The 13,893-nt window shown below is 37.5% G+C and overlaps 1 protein-coding gene across 1 annotated transcript; it reads left to right on the forward strand.

Annotated features, from left to right (window-relative positions):
* The first annotated feature begins 300 nt into the window (after nt 1-300).
* On the forward strand, nt 301-2,933 carry LOC113067477 (retinal cone rhodopsin-sensitive cGMP 3',5'-cyclic phosphodiesterase subunit gamma-like). Its single transcript, XM_026239897.1, has 4 exons — nt 301-396; nt 2,074-2,231; nt 2,299-2,339; nt 2,438-2,933. The coding sequence occupies exons 2-4, from the start codon at nt 2,086-2,088 to the stop codon at nt 2,512-2,514; spliced, it is 264 nt and encodes an 87-aa protein (XP_026095682.1). The 5' UTR covers nt 301-396; nt 2,074-2,085; the 3' UTR covers nt 2,515-2,933.
* Nucleotides 2,934-13,893: the final 10,960 nt, after the last annotated feature.

Here is a 13,893-nt window from a genome sequence, read left to right on the forward strand (position 1 = left end):
GTGTTGAGATGTGCTAAACACAGTGGAGTCAAAAGTCAAAAAGCTTATTCGATCTGCTCCAATAATGACAGACACTCAAGTGATCCATGAAGGGTTTGTTGAAACAGAAGTCTTTTTTCTTGGGTTTTTGTGAAAAGCTGCATCTTCTCACATGTTCAGGATTCAAGACTGTAACCTTGAGATTAAAGTGTCATGACTGCACACACACGCACACACAAACACACACACCTAATAAAGTCTAAAGAGCATTAAGTCCATTAGTGTTTCTTTAACGGGGGCTGTAAGCTGCTCTCTAAACTTCAGTGAGTCTATAAGAGAGCAGGAAAGACGGAAAGCCTCATTCCACAGACAGACAGAGAGAGAGAGAGACACTCCACTCACAGACCACAAACAAAGGTAAACACTCTTTAGAGAACTACAATACTGTTTTTGCTCTCGGTCAGATCTGTAGTTCACAAATGACCAATCATATGTTAGCTCTGTTACGTCTAGTCTGAGTGTTTGCTTCATGTAGGTTAGTTTTCCCTGCTCTGGTGTTAAAGCAGGAAAACTGACATACTTTATCTGTGAAACATTGATGATCAGATGATGGAGTGATTCTCTGCATTACATGAAGTTAGAAACTTCAGTGTCTGATCCACAGACAGACAGATGCTACTGTATAATCAGACAGATAAAGGAAATCTCACAAGTCTGTTATGTTAATGAGATTAACGCTCTTAATAAGGCAACATGAAAACAGTGTTTGACGTGGTTTACTGTGAGATGAAAATCTGACGCGCCAGTGATCAAGGCAAGATGATGAGCGATAATCTGATAATAAAAATTGTAATAATGATAATACATTTTATTTAAAATCATCTTTCAAAACACTCAAGGACACCATACAGTGATAATCATAAAAATCAAGATAATGGAATAATATTAGATCATTTAAAATTGATCAGAGAAAGCTAATCTAAACACACAAGTTTTAATACATGATTTAAAAGTAGTAATTTCTCGTACAGAATGTGGAAGAGAATTTCAAAGACAAGGAGCAGCACACATAAACGCCATGGACCCCACAGAGGCTAAATGAAAAGAGGGTACAACAAGGGAAACAGATGAAGAAGATCTGAGAGTAAGCTTCGAGGTTTAAATATGAAGCAAATCAGAGTGATATGAGGGTGCAAGATTATGAAGAGCTTTAAAAGTGAGAAGCAGAATCTTGTACTCTACTCAATATTTAACAGGAAGACAATGTCGATGAACGAGAACAGGAGAGATATGCTTGATGAAGGAGGTTCTAGTTATTATACAGGCAGCTGAGTCTGGACTGAAGTTTATGAAGGAGTTTGTGAGGTAACCCAAACAGAAGAAGGTTACAATAATCAATGCACAAGGTAACTAGAGCATGTAGAAGAATAGCTGTGGAATTGGATGTCAGAAATGGATGAAGACGGCTGATGTTCCATTGATGGAAGTTTTAGAGGATGTCACCCAGACACGAGTATGATGAGTAGATGAGTAGATTATCAATAGAAAGTAAATAAACTATTGGATTTAGTGTCAACAAGAAGAACCTCTGTTTGTTTAATTTTTATTTATTCACTTATTTTACTTTTTTATGTGAAGCACTTTGATTTACCATTGTTTACGAAATGTGCTACATAGATAAACGTGCCTTGCCTTTGTCAATAATCAGTTTAAGAAAGTTAGACGAAAAACCAAGATTTAATCTCTTTTAAGCAAGCAAAAAGGAAGAAAGGAAGAAAGAAGAGCAAAATATAACTTAGAGGACAAATAAAGCTAGGTTTTCTTTACATAGTAATGAAAACTAATGTCAAATTTCCTAACAATATAACTAAAAGGTAACAAGTAAATGATAAATAAAACAGGGCCCATAACAGAGCCTTGAGGAACACCATCAGTAACAGATAAAGATTTATAAAGTTTTAAAGAAATATCTTTTTTTAAGACAGGGGAGATATGTTCCTGTTCCTGTTCCAGTTCAAGTGGTGCAATCCCATAATCCTAGATTCTTGTGACATGCTCAGATCGTAAGTGTTGCTCCTATTTTCTGTTCTTTAGGGAAACACAGACATGAACGTGGCTCCTCCTGCAGGAAGTGCTCTGGCCACACCTGCCAGCACTGCCGGACCCACCACACCCAAAAAAGGGCCACCCAAATTCAAGCAAAGACAGACACGCACCTTCAAGAGCAAAGCCCCCAAGCCTGGGCAGAAAGGGTATGAGCACACACACACTCACACAGACACAAATGCTGTAGTCACTGAGTTTCCCTCTCGTCTGCAGGTTTGGTGATGATATTCCTGGTATGGAGGGTCTCGGCACAGGTGAGTCACGGTGAACCCCACCCCCCCACCCCACCCCCTCCGGCACCCACACACACTCTGTATTCAGTGTTTAAAGCCTGTGTTTTGTCTCGTGACAGATATCACTGTGGTGTGCCCATGGGAAGCGTTTGGAGACATGGAGCTCAGCGATCTAGCCAAATATGGCATTATCTAAGCCCCACCTCCTTCAGCCCCACCCCCTCATCCCTTGGCCCTACCAATTTTGCTCAATGTTGTCGTGAGGTTATGATGTATGATGGTAACGGACTGATTCAACGAATGAATACTTCATCCATCATTATTGAGATGATTGTTATTGTTATTATTATTATTATATCATATTTTATATTTTGTTTATGCTGCATTAAAGACGAGAACTTATCCCCTCCCACTCCCTAGCTGTCAATCAACATCCTAAAAAGGTAGTCATCAGGGTTAAGCCCCTAGCTGCGACCTGTTTCCTGTAGCAGCAATGACTGATGACATCACTTGCTCTGTCTTGTAGAGCCTGTCCCTTAAGCACATTTATATTATTAAATGTGTCATATTTTATAAATGTAGTAGAAAACCAATTAAAGTTTCTATTTTCACTAACTCTGTTGACGTTATTGCAAGAGAATAAAAACAAATGTCATAACACGGTGTTGAAAATCACGAAATTCCATTGTGAAAAATGCATTAACATTCTGAATCATGTCAAGAATGATTGACATCTGTGTGTTTGTGTGTGTGTTTGTGTAAGAGAGAGAGAGAGGCTATCCACACATACATTGTTAATTCTGGAAGAGCAGAAACAAATCAGATCACTTCATCATCTGCAAGTCCTTGCTCCTCCCATCCTACACCACACACACCACAGACAGGTGTGTGTGGGTCAGTAATGGATGAAAGGACAGGCTGCAGGTATGACACTTTCATCTCTAAATACTTATCAGTCTTGAATGAAATCAGGTGACAATGTCTGCCTGTGTGTGTGTGTTCTGATTGAGGTATAAAACAATTTTACACTGCTGCTCAAGAAAAATGCATGTTTTGTTCAATTAGACAACAGTTTTCCTTGTGTTATGTAAAGATTCTTGATTCATTAACTGCTTGTTTTATTCAGATTCGTTGTCACTGCAACACTCACACACACACACAGGGCCGTTTGAAGGAATTTGGGGGCCCCAAGCAAAATGGACATAGAGGCCCCCCGACCCCCGCACGCACGCAAAGCCTAGAGGAACCACAGCATAGCCATACAGTTTAAGTTCACCCACACTTTATATAAATAAAAAAGGTTTACAGTGAAAATACTGCTTGAAAAAATAGTTCTCTGGGCTATGCAGGATATCAGCTATAATTATAGAGCTTGTGGTACCTTGTGCTATATAGAGGAAACATCAGCACTGAGAAGTGATGCATCTGTTGATGTTGAGGATGAAGTTGATGGTGTAGCTGGGAAAATAAGTGAAGTACGTTTTACCATTTCACTGTTAGCATATTGAAAGAGGTCACTATTAACAGCTCAGGGGTGCGTTTCCCAAAACCATAGTTGCTAAGTTAGATGGTACACACTTTGTAATAACAATCATTAATAGATGGTAAATTGATAGTTAATAAATCTTTAATCTTTGTTATTTAACTGTTAGCAAACAGTATTTTTACTTATTATAAAGTTTACAGAAAAATTTAAGATATGTTAACATTTCTATATTTTGATATTAGAAGGGAAGGGATGCAGGCAGCTGCTTTCACTACCAATGCTTAAAAACATCCCAAGCTAATGTTTGATGCACTGAATTTATTGTGTGGTTTTCCTAACCCCCATTTGGTAAACAGATTATCACGGTGGAATAGTATAGCATGCTATTTTCTGTGCCACTTTCATCTAGGGCTGTAGCTATCAAATTGTTATTAATCGAGTATTCTACCAAAAATTCCATCGATTAATCAGATAAAATTGTGTTTTTGCTTATTAATATTAATTATGCAAGAGAAAATAAGACTCCTGGGTCTCTTAAAATTAACAACTAAGTATCCTTTTTTAGAAAAAAATTATTTTATTTTTAGATGCATAGAATGCAATGCATACATCAAAAATAAACATTTAATTATTACCCATTGTTTCTCTGTCTGTACTTGTACTGTGAACAATGACAATAAAGTTGACAGATGAATTAAGTGCATTTAAGTGCCATTCAGTTGGGGTTTTAAATAAAGCATTTTCTGAGATGCACATTAAACATTACACACAAAACTTTAATTTATATTTTAATTATTGAAAACTAACTTAGCTTTTTGGTAAACAAAGGGGATTTACTATTAAAAATAAAACATGGAAGAAATTTTGTGTGATTAAACCTTAAAAAAAAAAAAATACATCTCTGGCAAATACTTGTCTAAAACAGGACTTTTATTTTGACGGGTTGACGTACCTTTACAGTTCTGTGTATGTGATGTGACGCTAGATTTACTCAAATCAAACGGTCAGATGCTCATGAAGTGACTGTCAGAGCAGTTCTGGAGATGTTGTTCATGTGTTAACGTCTTATTTAGTGAGACAGCAGACGCTGAAATTACCGCAAGCGTCACGTGCTCTTCAGTGTGTGTTAATAAAGGAAGACGTGCTTCTGCTCCATCATTAACAGAGACACGCAGAACATGCAGGATTCATATTTAAATAGACTGTTCCGGCTTAATATTTACAGATATTAGTCCATCACGTGAGATCACATGGTTGGCTGGCTGCTGTCAGCGACTACTGAAAGGGGCCCCCTTGAGGGGGATCCCGATGCATGTTACTGCATTGACGATCAAAGGGGCGCTCACACAGTGTCGTTGCATTTTATTCTTAACCAGTCGTTGTCTAGGGGCCCCAGGCCAGCTCGGGGCCCCAAGCAATTGCTTGGTTTGCCTGCCTTGTCGCGACGGGCCTGCACACACACACACTCACATGTCAGACACAAAGGCAGCAAATAATTTATAAACATTTATGAACTGCTGTAGCTGCTGTCAGATGACAAACCCAATGAAGAATTTATGTGAAATATGTGGAAGATTGAAAATGATCTCTAGCAGTAAAATAATTGATGACAGCATCCAAACTGAGCTTTTGCCCTGGAGAGGAAGAGCAACACATTCGTCTCCATCAGCGCTTTAGCACCTGGATTGTCAACATTTATAGTTCTGCCTGAGCACCAAAACTACACACACATTCACAGACACACACATACTTGAGGTTAAAGATCAGTATTACAAATTACAGAAAAGATTAGGGAGAAAAGGAATGGTTTTACAAATTAAAGTTCTGAAATACAAAGAGAACTAATTTAAATAAAATGTATCAAATGGTTTTTACACATTACACCTACCTATTAATCCAAGAAGCATTGAACTGTTTAAAAATTACTAAAAAGTTACAAAATATTTATATATTTTAAATAAATGGTGCTCTTCAAACTTTTTGTTCTTCAGTGAATTCTGAAAACAGACTCTGCATCACAATTTCCACACTTCAATAAGCAGCATTATTTTAATAATAACAGCAAGAATTTCTTCAGAATGATTTTTAAAGAATCTTAATACACTTGGGTGACCAGACGTCCGTGTTTTCTGTTGACAGTCCCAGTTTAGGGTGTCCTGTCCCTGAAAAAGTATACAAAGTCCAACAAATATACCCAGCTAGCAATCATTAGGTTGTGATTATTTTCACCAGTAGAGGGCACTATGAGTTACTGATTAATTGGTTGTGCACTGCTACTTTAGCCATGAAGACCTTGGATGAAAGCATCTAACCCTAACCCTAATCTTAACTCACAGTTAGAAAATATTAAACGTATTTGTTAAATACAGTTTTATCTATCATATGTTCTCATATTTGTTTTATTTTTAATGTGTTTTTGAAAAGCCATAATCTTTAAAGCTATCTGTCTTTTTATGTTTGATATGTTTGCTATTTGCTACCACAAAAGACTGTTTTGTAAGTAATGTTCCTGATTTATCTCAATTCCTTAGCACACCCAAAAACTCAGAATAACTTGATGATGTAACAGAAACTTTCTCTCTTTTCTAGCATTTTAGATAGTTGCTCCTTTAAACTTAAGGAAGATCAAGGAAACAGTATGACACCGTGGTATAATGAGCATAACTCGCACCCTAAAGAGAGCAGCCCGAAAAATGGAGCGCAGCTGGAGGAAAACAAAACTAGAGGTATTTCGTATTGCTTGGCGGGAAAGTAGCATATCCTACAGAAAAGCATTAAAAGCTGCTAGATCTGATTACTTTTCTTCTCTTTAAGAGGAAAACAAACATAACCCCAGGTATTTATTCAATACAGTGGCTAAATTAAGCACCAACATGGAGCTGGGAATCTGAAGGGTCTGGAGTGATTCTGGATGAAGGAATGGTCTCTGATCTCTTCTCATCAGGCATTATAGGAGAACATTTAGAGCTGTTAAACTGGCAAATTGAGTTTCAAAAAGTATTGAATAAAAGGCGGCTTTTAATTGTGGCCAGTTGTGTATTGTGTATTAAAAACACTTATTTCATAATGATATTTCCCCCCATTTTAAATTCTTATTATCCAGTGAAAGAATACATTTTTGTGATTTTTTTAAATAAAAGTTCAAAAGGATTTAATCTCACAGCCTTCTTTGATCATATTTACCAAGGGTGATAATATTTTTCAGCTGTTCAGTTGTTTTTAACATGTTTAAACCTGAAACAAGTAAACGAATCAGCAGTGAGACTTTAGCTGTCCCAAAGTTAAGTGCGTGGTCTCCGAAGTGCGCATTTGAAGTGCGAATGCGTCACCGCAGCGCGACAAAGGCTGACGAATTTCGAAAGCGACCTCAAATGCGCCCTTCAGTTCCCATGAAAACGAAGTGTACATCTGATGGACACTTCGCACCCTAACATATCCCAGAATCACTTGCGTGCATACGACGACGGTGTTTATATTCAAATAACAAGGCAGGTGAGAGTTCTGTGGGGGACTTCACATTGAAATGTAAGTATTGTGTTTTCATTTACCCAAATATCTAGCCAAAGTGTTAAAAGCGGTGTTTTTTTTTTCTTTTTTTACATAAAGCCCAGAAACAATAAGACAGTCAAGTCAAGATTATATATAGTATAAGGCAATTGTCTTTCCCTTTGTTGTGTTTTTGAAGTGCTGTCATGCAAGAGGTGTCTATAAATGTTTTAACCAAACTTTAGCACTTCAGAATTTAGTATGCATGTCCTGCTGTGTCATATTTTCTAATGTTAAGATCTCTTTGTTTTGTTTTTTTATGTTTTTTTTTTACAAGTGTTTCCATTTTGTCATTTTAGTACTATTCTGGAGAAACTGAGGCTGCTGGGGAAAGACTTAATACAAAGTTAATAGACAATTTTTTGCTGAAATTCATTGTGCTGTTGTTGCAAACATGTCTACATATGGTCACCATGGTCAAGACAATAAATTACATAAAATCGCACCTTTGTAAGATATCAGTAAGCATTTTAACTAATATGTGTGTGTTTGTGTATTTTGTAGTTTTTCATATCATTAATGTTACATTATTCAAGTAAGTACCTGCATTTAAAGTTGTAATCCGACAAAGGACGCAGCAGAACCAGTGTAACTTGGCCTCGGTCTTGGTTATGCCGGAGGCTTCTCCACTTTGACGTAAAACATAAAAACAAAAACCGCTCTGGCTCCACCTCTCCTGACAGGATTGTCCTCTCGTCAGTGCTCCGCTCGCACCATTGCTATGCGACAGAGCGCTAATCGGAAACACCAGGTGGAGGAATTAGGAAATCATGCGAAGGCGGAGCATCCACGCACTTCAGAGGACCCTTCGTGCACTTTGGAGACTGGTCTTCGAAGTCCGTGGCCTTCGAAGTGCGTACACTCAACTTTGGGACACAGCTATTGTAAGCTCTAATCAATTCTAACAATAAATTTAAAGCTTATCTAGCGGCTGTAAGTGTCCAGACCTGGAAATGTCTGAAGTCTTCATGAGGGTGAGCTCTCATCGTCCAATCAGATCCTGAGCAGCTGATGATATCATTGTCATGTGATTAACCTGTTGTGTGTTTTATGTTTCAGGAGATCAGTGCAGAGAATTACTACAGCATCCCTCGAACCTCGACCACCAACATCACATGAGAGGAGTGACCACACACACACACACACACACACACACACACACACAAATGTTTGTTTGCTGATAACACTGAAGACATGAGCTGTAGTGGAGCGCGTGTTGAGTTTCAAGTTCCTTGGCATCCACATCTCAGATGACCTCACCTGGTCCCTAAACACCTCCACCCTGGTCAAAAAGGCACAGCAGTGCCTTTACTTCTTAGGGAGCCTTAAGAAAGTTCACCTGAGTCCCAGGATCCTTGCTGAATTCTACCGCTGTACCATTGAGAGCATACTCACAAACTGCATCTCAGTGTGGTCCAGCAATCGCTCCGTATCTGACCACAGAGCACTCCAGCGGGTGGAGAACACCGGTCATCAGATCTGCGGCACACAGTTAACTTCCACTGAGAACATCTATCACAAGCGCTGTCTGGGCAGGGCAAGAAACATCATCAAGGAAACCTCTCACCCTAACCATGGACTTTTCACCCTCCTTCCGTCCGGCAGGTGTTACAGGTGTCTACACTCTCTAGTAGACTCAGGAAGAGCTTCTTCCCCGAGACTGACACTGAACGCCACACCACCAATCTAACCTGCACCTGCTCTCTTACTGCACCGGTCACAGTACTTTACATACATGTATTGCACTACTCATATTTTACACAGACTGCACATGGTTCAAGCGATTACACTATAAACTGTCTAAAGTTGTTACTGTACATAGCACAGTAAACTATTTCTATAAAAATATCATTGCACTACTGTTATTTTGCACAGAATACATTGTTTAACAATACTATTGTACACTCAACCAACTGCATTTATTACCCCTTGCTTATGTTGCTGCTATTCATAATGCACAGATATATATAATCTTTCATTGCATTCCTATTTATATTCTGTACATACTCTGCTCAATACTGTATATAGCAGCTCCACTGTACATTCTGTATAGCTTCACTTACTCTGCACTAAATGTATACATAACACTATATTCTTGCACTTCTGGTTAAACGCTAACTGCATTCATTTTCACTTTTCACTTTCATTAGCTCTGTACTTGTACTCTGCATAATGACAATAAAGTTGAATCTAATCTAACCAGTCTTGGCGTCTGTTTGTAGAGTTTTCCACTATACTTCCTGCTAAACTCATGACATCTGAATACTGCAGAAATGCAAAAAAAAAAAAAAAAAAAAAAAAACCCTAGTTGAACATTTTGCGATTACAAATCAGGGAGAAACCCAACTGTAACACAACTGTTGTTATTATTTGTATAGTCCAGCTGGTGGCGCTGATGTACTGTGGCCTGAAATAACAGCATCAGGATTCATTCTCAGTATAAGCCTCAAGGATCCACTGACAATCCTCCACAACTCAACTAATACAAATTATAAAACAGCTCGAATCTTATCATACTTCATCCGCCGACTCCGAAGATTCTTTTGTTTTCCATGTCTGTAATTATGAGTGTTTTACAGTACTGTAATACTGTGTGGTTTCTGACATTATCCGTTTAAAAATGAAGCTAATGAACTTACTTAAAATGTGCTCCAAAACAGTGGGTTATAGAGCTGTATGCGAGACATATTAGAGGTGAATTAGAGCTGTATAAGAGCTGTATTAAAGGTGTATTAGAGCGGTGTATTAGAGATGTATTAAAGGTGTATTAGAGCTGTATTAGAGATGTATTAAAGGTGTATTAGAGATGTATTAAAGGTGTATTAGAGCTGTATTAGAGATGTATTAAAGGTGTATTAGAGCGGTGTATTAGAGATGTATTAAAGGTGTATTAGAGCTGTATTAGAGATGTATTAAAGGTGTATTAGAGCTGTATAAGAGCTGTATTAAAGGTGTATTAGAGCGGTGTATTAGAGATGTATTAAAGGTGTATTAGAGCTGTATTAGAGATGTATTAAAGGTGTATTAGAGCTGTATAAGAGCTGTATTAAAGGTGTATTAGAGCTGTATAAGAGATGTATTAAAGGTGTATTAGAGCTGTATTAGAGATGTATTAAAGGTGTATTAGAGCTGTATAAGAGCTGTATTAAAGGTGTATTAGAGCTGTATAAGAGCTGTATTAAAGGTGTATTAGAGCTGTATAAGAGCTGTATTAAAGGTGTATTAGAGCGGTGTATTAGAGATGTATTAAAGGTGTATTAGAGCTGTATTAGAGATGTATTAAAGGTGTATTAGAGCTGTATTAGAGATGTATTAAAGGTGTATTAGAGCTGTATTAGAGATGTATTAAAGGTGTATTAGAGCTGTATAAGAGCTGTATTAAAGGTGTATTAGAGCTGTATAAGAGCTGTATTAAAGGTGTATTAGAGCGGTGTATTAGAGATGTATTAAAGGTGTATTAGAGCTGTATTAGAGATGTATTAAAGGTGTATTAGAGCTGTATAAGAGCTGTATTAAAGGTGTATTAGAGCTGTATTAGAGATGTATTAAAGGTGTATTAGAGCTGTATAAGAGCAGTATTAAAGGTGTATTAGAGCGGTGTATTAGAGATGTATTAAAGGTGTATTAGAGCTGTATTAGAGATGTATTAAAGGTGTATTAGAGCTGTATAAGAGCTGTATTAAAGGTGTATTAGAGCAGTGTATTAGAGATGTATTAAAAGTGTATTAGAGCTGTATTAGATCTAAGAGGTGTATTAGAGCTGTATAAGAGCTGTATTAAAAGTGTATTAGAGATGTATTAAAGGTGTATTAGAGCTGTATTAGAGATGTATTAGAGGTGAATTAGAGCTGTATTAGGTCTAAGAGGTGTATTAGAGCTGTTTAAGAGCTGTATTAGAGATATATTAAATGTGTATTAGAGCTGTATTAAAGGTGTATTAGAGCTGTATTAGAGATGTATTAAAGGTGTATTAGAGCTGTATTAGAGATGTATTAGAGGTGAATTAAAGCTGTATTAGATCTAAGAGGTGTATTAGAGCTGTTTAAGAGCTGTATTAGAGATGTATTAAATGTGTATTAGAGCTGTATTAAAGGTGTATTAGAGCTGTATTAGAGATGTATTAAAGGTGTATTAGAGCGGTGTATTAGAGATGTATTAAAGGTGTATTAGAGCTGTATTAGAGATGTATTAAAGGTGTATTAGAGCTGTATTAGAGATGTATTAAATGTGTATTAGAGCTGTATTATAAGTGAATTAAAGCTGTATTAGATCTAAGAGGTGTATTAGAGCTGTTTAAGAGCTGTATTAGAGATGTATTAAATGTGTATTAGAGATCTATTAAAGGTGTATTAGAGCTGTATTAGAGATGTATTAAATGTGTATTAGAGCTGTATTATAAGTGAATTAAAGCTGTATTAGATCTAAGAGGTGTATTAGAGCTGTTTAAGAGCTGTATTAGAAATGTATTAAATGTGTATTAGAGATCTATTAAAGGTGTATTAGAGCTGTATTAGAGATGTATTAGAGGTGAATTAGAGCTGTATTAGATCTAAGAGGTGTATTAGAGCTGTTTAAGAGCTGTATTAGAGATATATTAAAGGTGTATTAGAGCTGTATTAGATATTGTGTCCAAGCAACTGAAAAACATTAATTAAGAAAACAATGTCAATAATGCAAAATGAGAGTTCATCACTGAATTCAGTGATGTCATCTCTGTTCAGTTAAATAGTGTCTGTGCATTTATTTGCAATCAAGTCAATGATATCGCTGTAGATGAAGTGACCCCAACTAAGCAAGCCAGAGGCGACAGCGGCAAGGAACCGAAACTCCATCGGTGACAGAATGGAGAAAAAAACCTTGGGAGAAACCAGGCTCAGTTGGGGTCAGTTCTCCTCTGACCAGACGAAACCAGTAGTTCAATTCCAGGCTGCAGCAAAGTCAGATTGTGCAGAAGAATCATCTGTTTCCTGTGGTCTTGTCCTGGTGGTCCTCTGAGACAAGGTCTTTACAGGGGATCTGTATCTGGGGCTCTAGTTGTCCTGGTCTCCGCTGTCTTTCATGATGTAGAGGTCCTTTCTAGGTGCTGATCCACCATCTGGTCTGGATACGTACTGGATCCGGGTGACTGCAGTGACCCTCTGATCTGGACACAGACTGGTGTGTCTGGATTCCTTTTGAAGCTTGGAATGCAGCATGAAACAGAACAGAATCCCATTCATTGCATTCAAATTGAATTTAAATTGATTGGGAGATTTAAATTACATAACATTTTTTTTTGTTGTTCATAGAAATTCTGTGGAAAATTGATGTTCTTAAAAATAAAATGCAAAGAATACACAAATATTATGGCTTGTAGATGTCGGAAAGCTTAAAAACAAGACATCAAGTTAACATGTTCCTTTGTGTTACAAAGCTTAAGTAGAGGTGTGACCTCGGCATCCCTGCTAAATTCACCCATTGGCCTCTGACCATCATGGCCCCCTAACAGTCCCCATATCTGCTGATTGGCTTCATCACTCCGTCTCCTCTCCATCAGTAAGCTGGTGTGTGTGTGTGTGTGTGTGTGTGTGTGTGTGTGTGGTGGGCGTTCTGGTGCAATATGGCTGCCGTCGCATCATCCAGGTGGATGCTTCACACTGGTGGTGGATGAGGAGATACCAACTGACTATGTAAAGCACTTTGAGTGCCTAGAAAAGCGCTATATAAATGTAAGGAATTATTATTATTATTATTATTAAGTATTTCAAAGTAGTCTAAAGTATTTAAGTTACTAAACCTTAGTAATCTAACGAAAATATGTTACTGATTACTTTTTAAAGTTTCTATTTTGTGACCTGTAGTGAAATATATTTTAAAAGTAACCTTCCCAGCCCTAGTTTCAGTCCTGCTGAAATAAGCTATTTCAGAGTAAACCACATTTCAGAAGGGTCCTTTGGGGAAATGAAAGTAAAAGCCAGAGTAGACTGGCATCTCTTGTGTTCCAGAACACATGATCTAGCAGAACATTTCTAACCCTAATCCAGTTTCAGTGATCACAGTCCTGACACGGAGAAAGACACACAACACTGGGCTCCTGACTAAAACCAACTTTTTCACTTTGAGGAAAAATATCTGCCTTTTTGACAACTGCACATCTCTGCCTCAAGAATGGCCTCCAGTAAACGTCCTTGTCTCCCCAAACACATCAGAACACTCGACGACATAACCTCGATTGTTAGCTATGCAGTCTATTTTTAGTTATTTTACTTCAGGTTTATTTGACAGACACAACGCATGTCAATAACTCATAAATCTACAATCTGCCAGAATCAGCCAGAAAGCTATTTTGCATCTGCAGTGTCTAGACATCTTTCTCAGATGGTAAAAGTGTGACCCTAAAAAAATATAAAATAAATAATCTATACATAATATACATGATGATGATGATGATGATGATGGCAGAGTTACAAAATGAAGACTTCCTTTCTCAACTGAGAGCAGAACTTAAATCAGGACTATGCTCATAACTGATATGGGCCTCTATCAAGGTTTTTATTATTGGGG

This window comes from Carassius auratus, linkage group LG28B (assembly GCF_003368295.1).
Source record: "Carassius auratus strain Wakin linkage group LG28B, ASM336829v1, whole genome shotgun sequence".
NCBI classification, from domain to species: domain Eukaryota; kingdom Metazoa; phylum Chordata; class Actinopteri; order Cypriniformes; family Cyprinidae; genus Carassius; species Carassius auratus.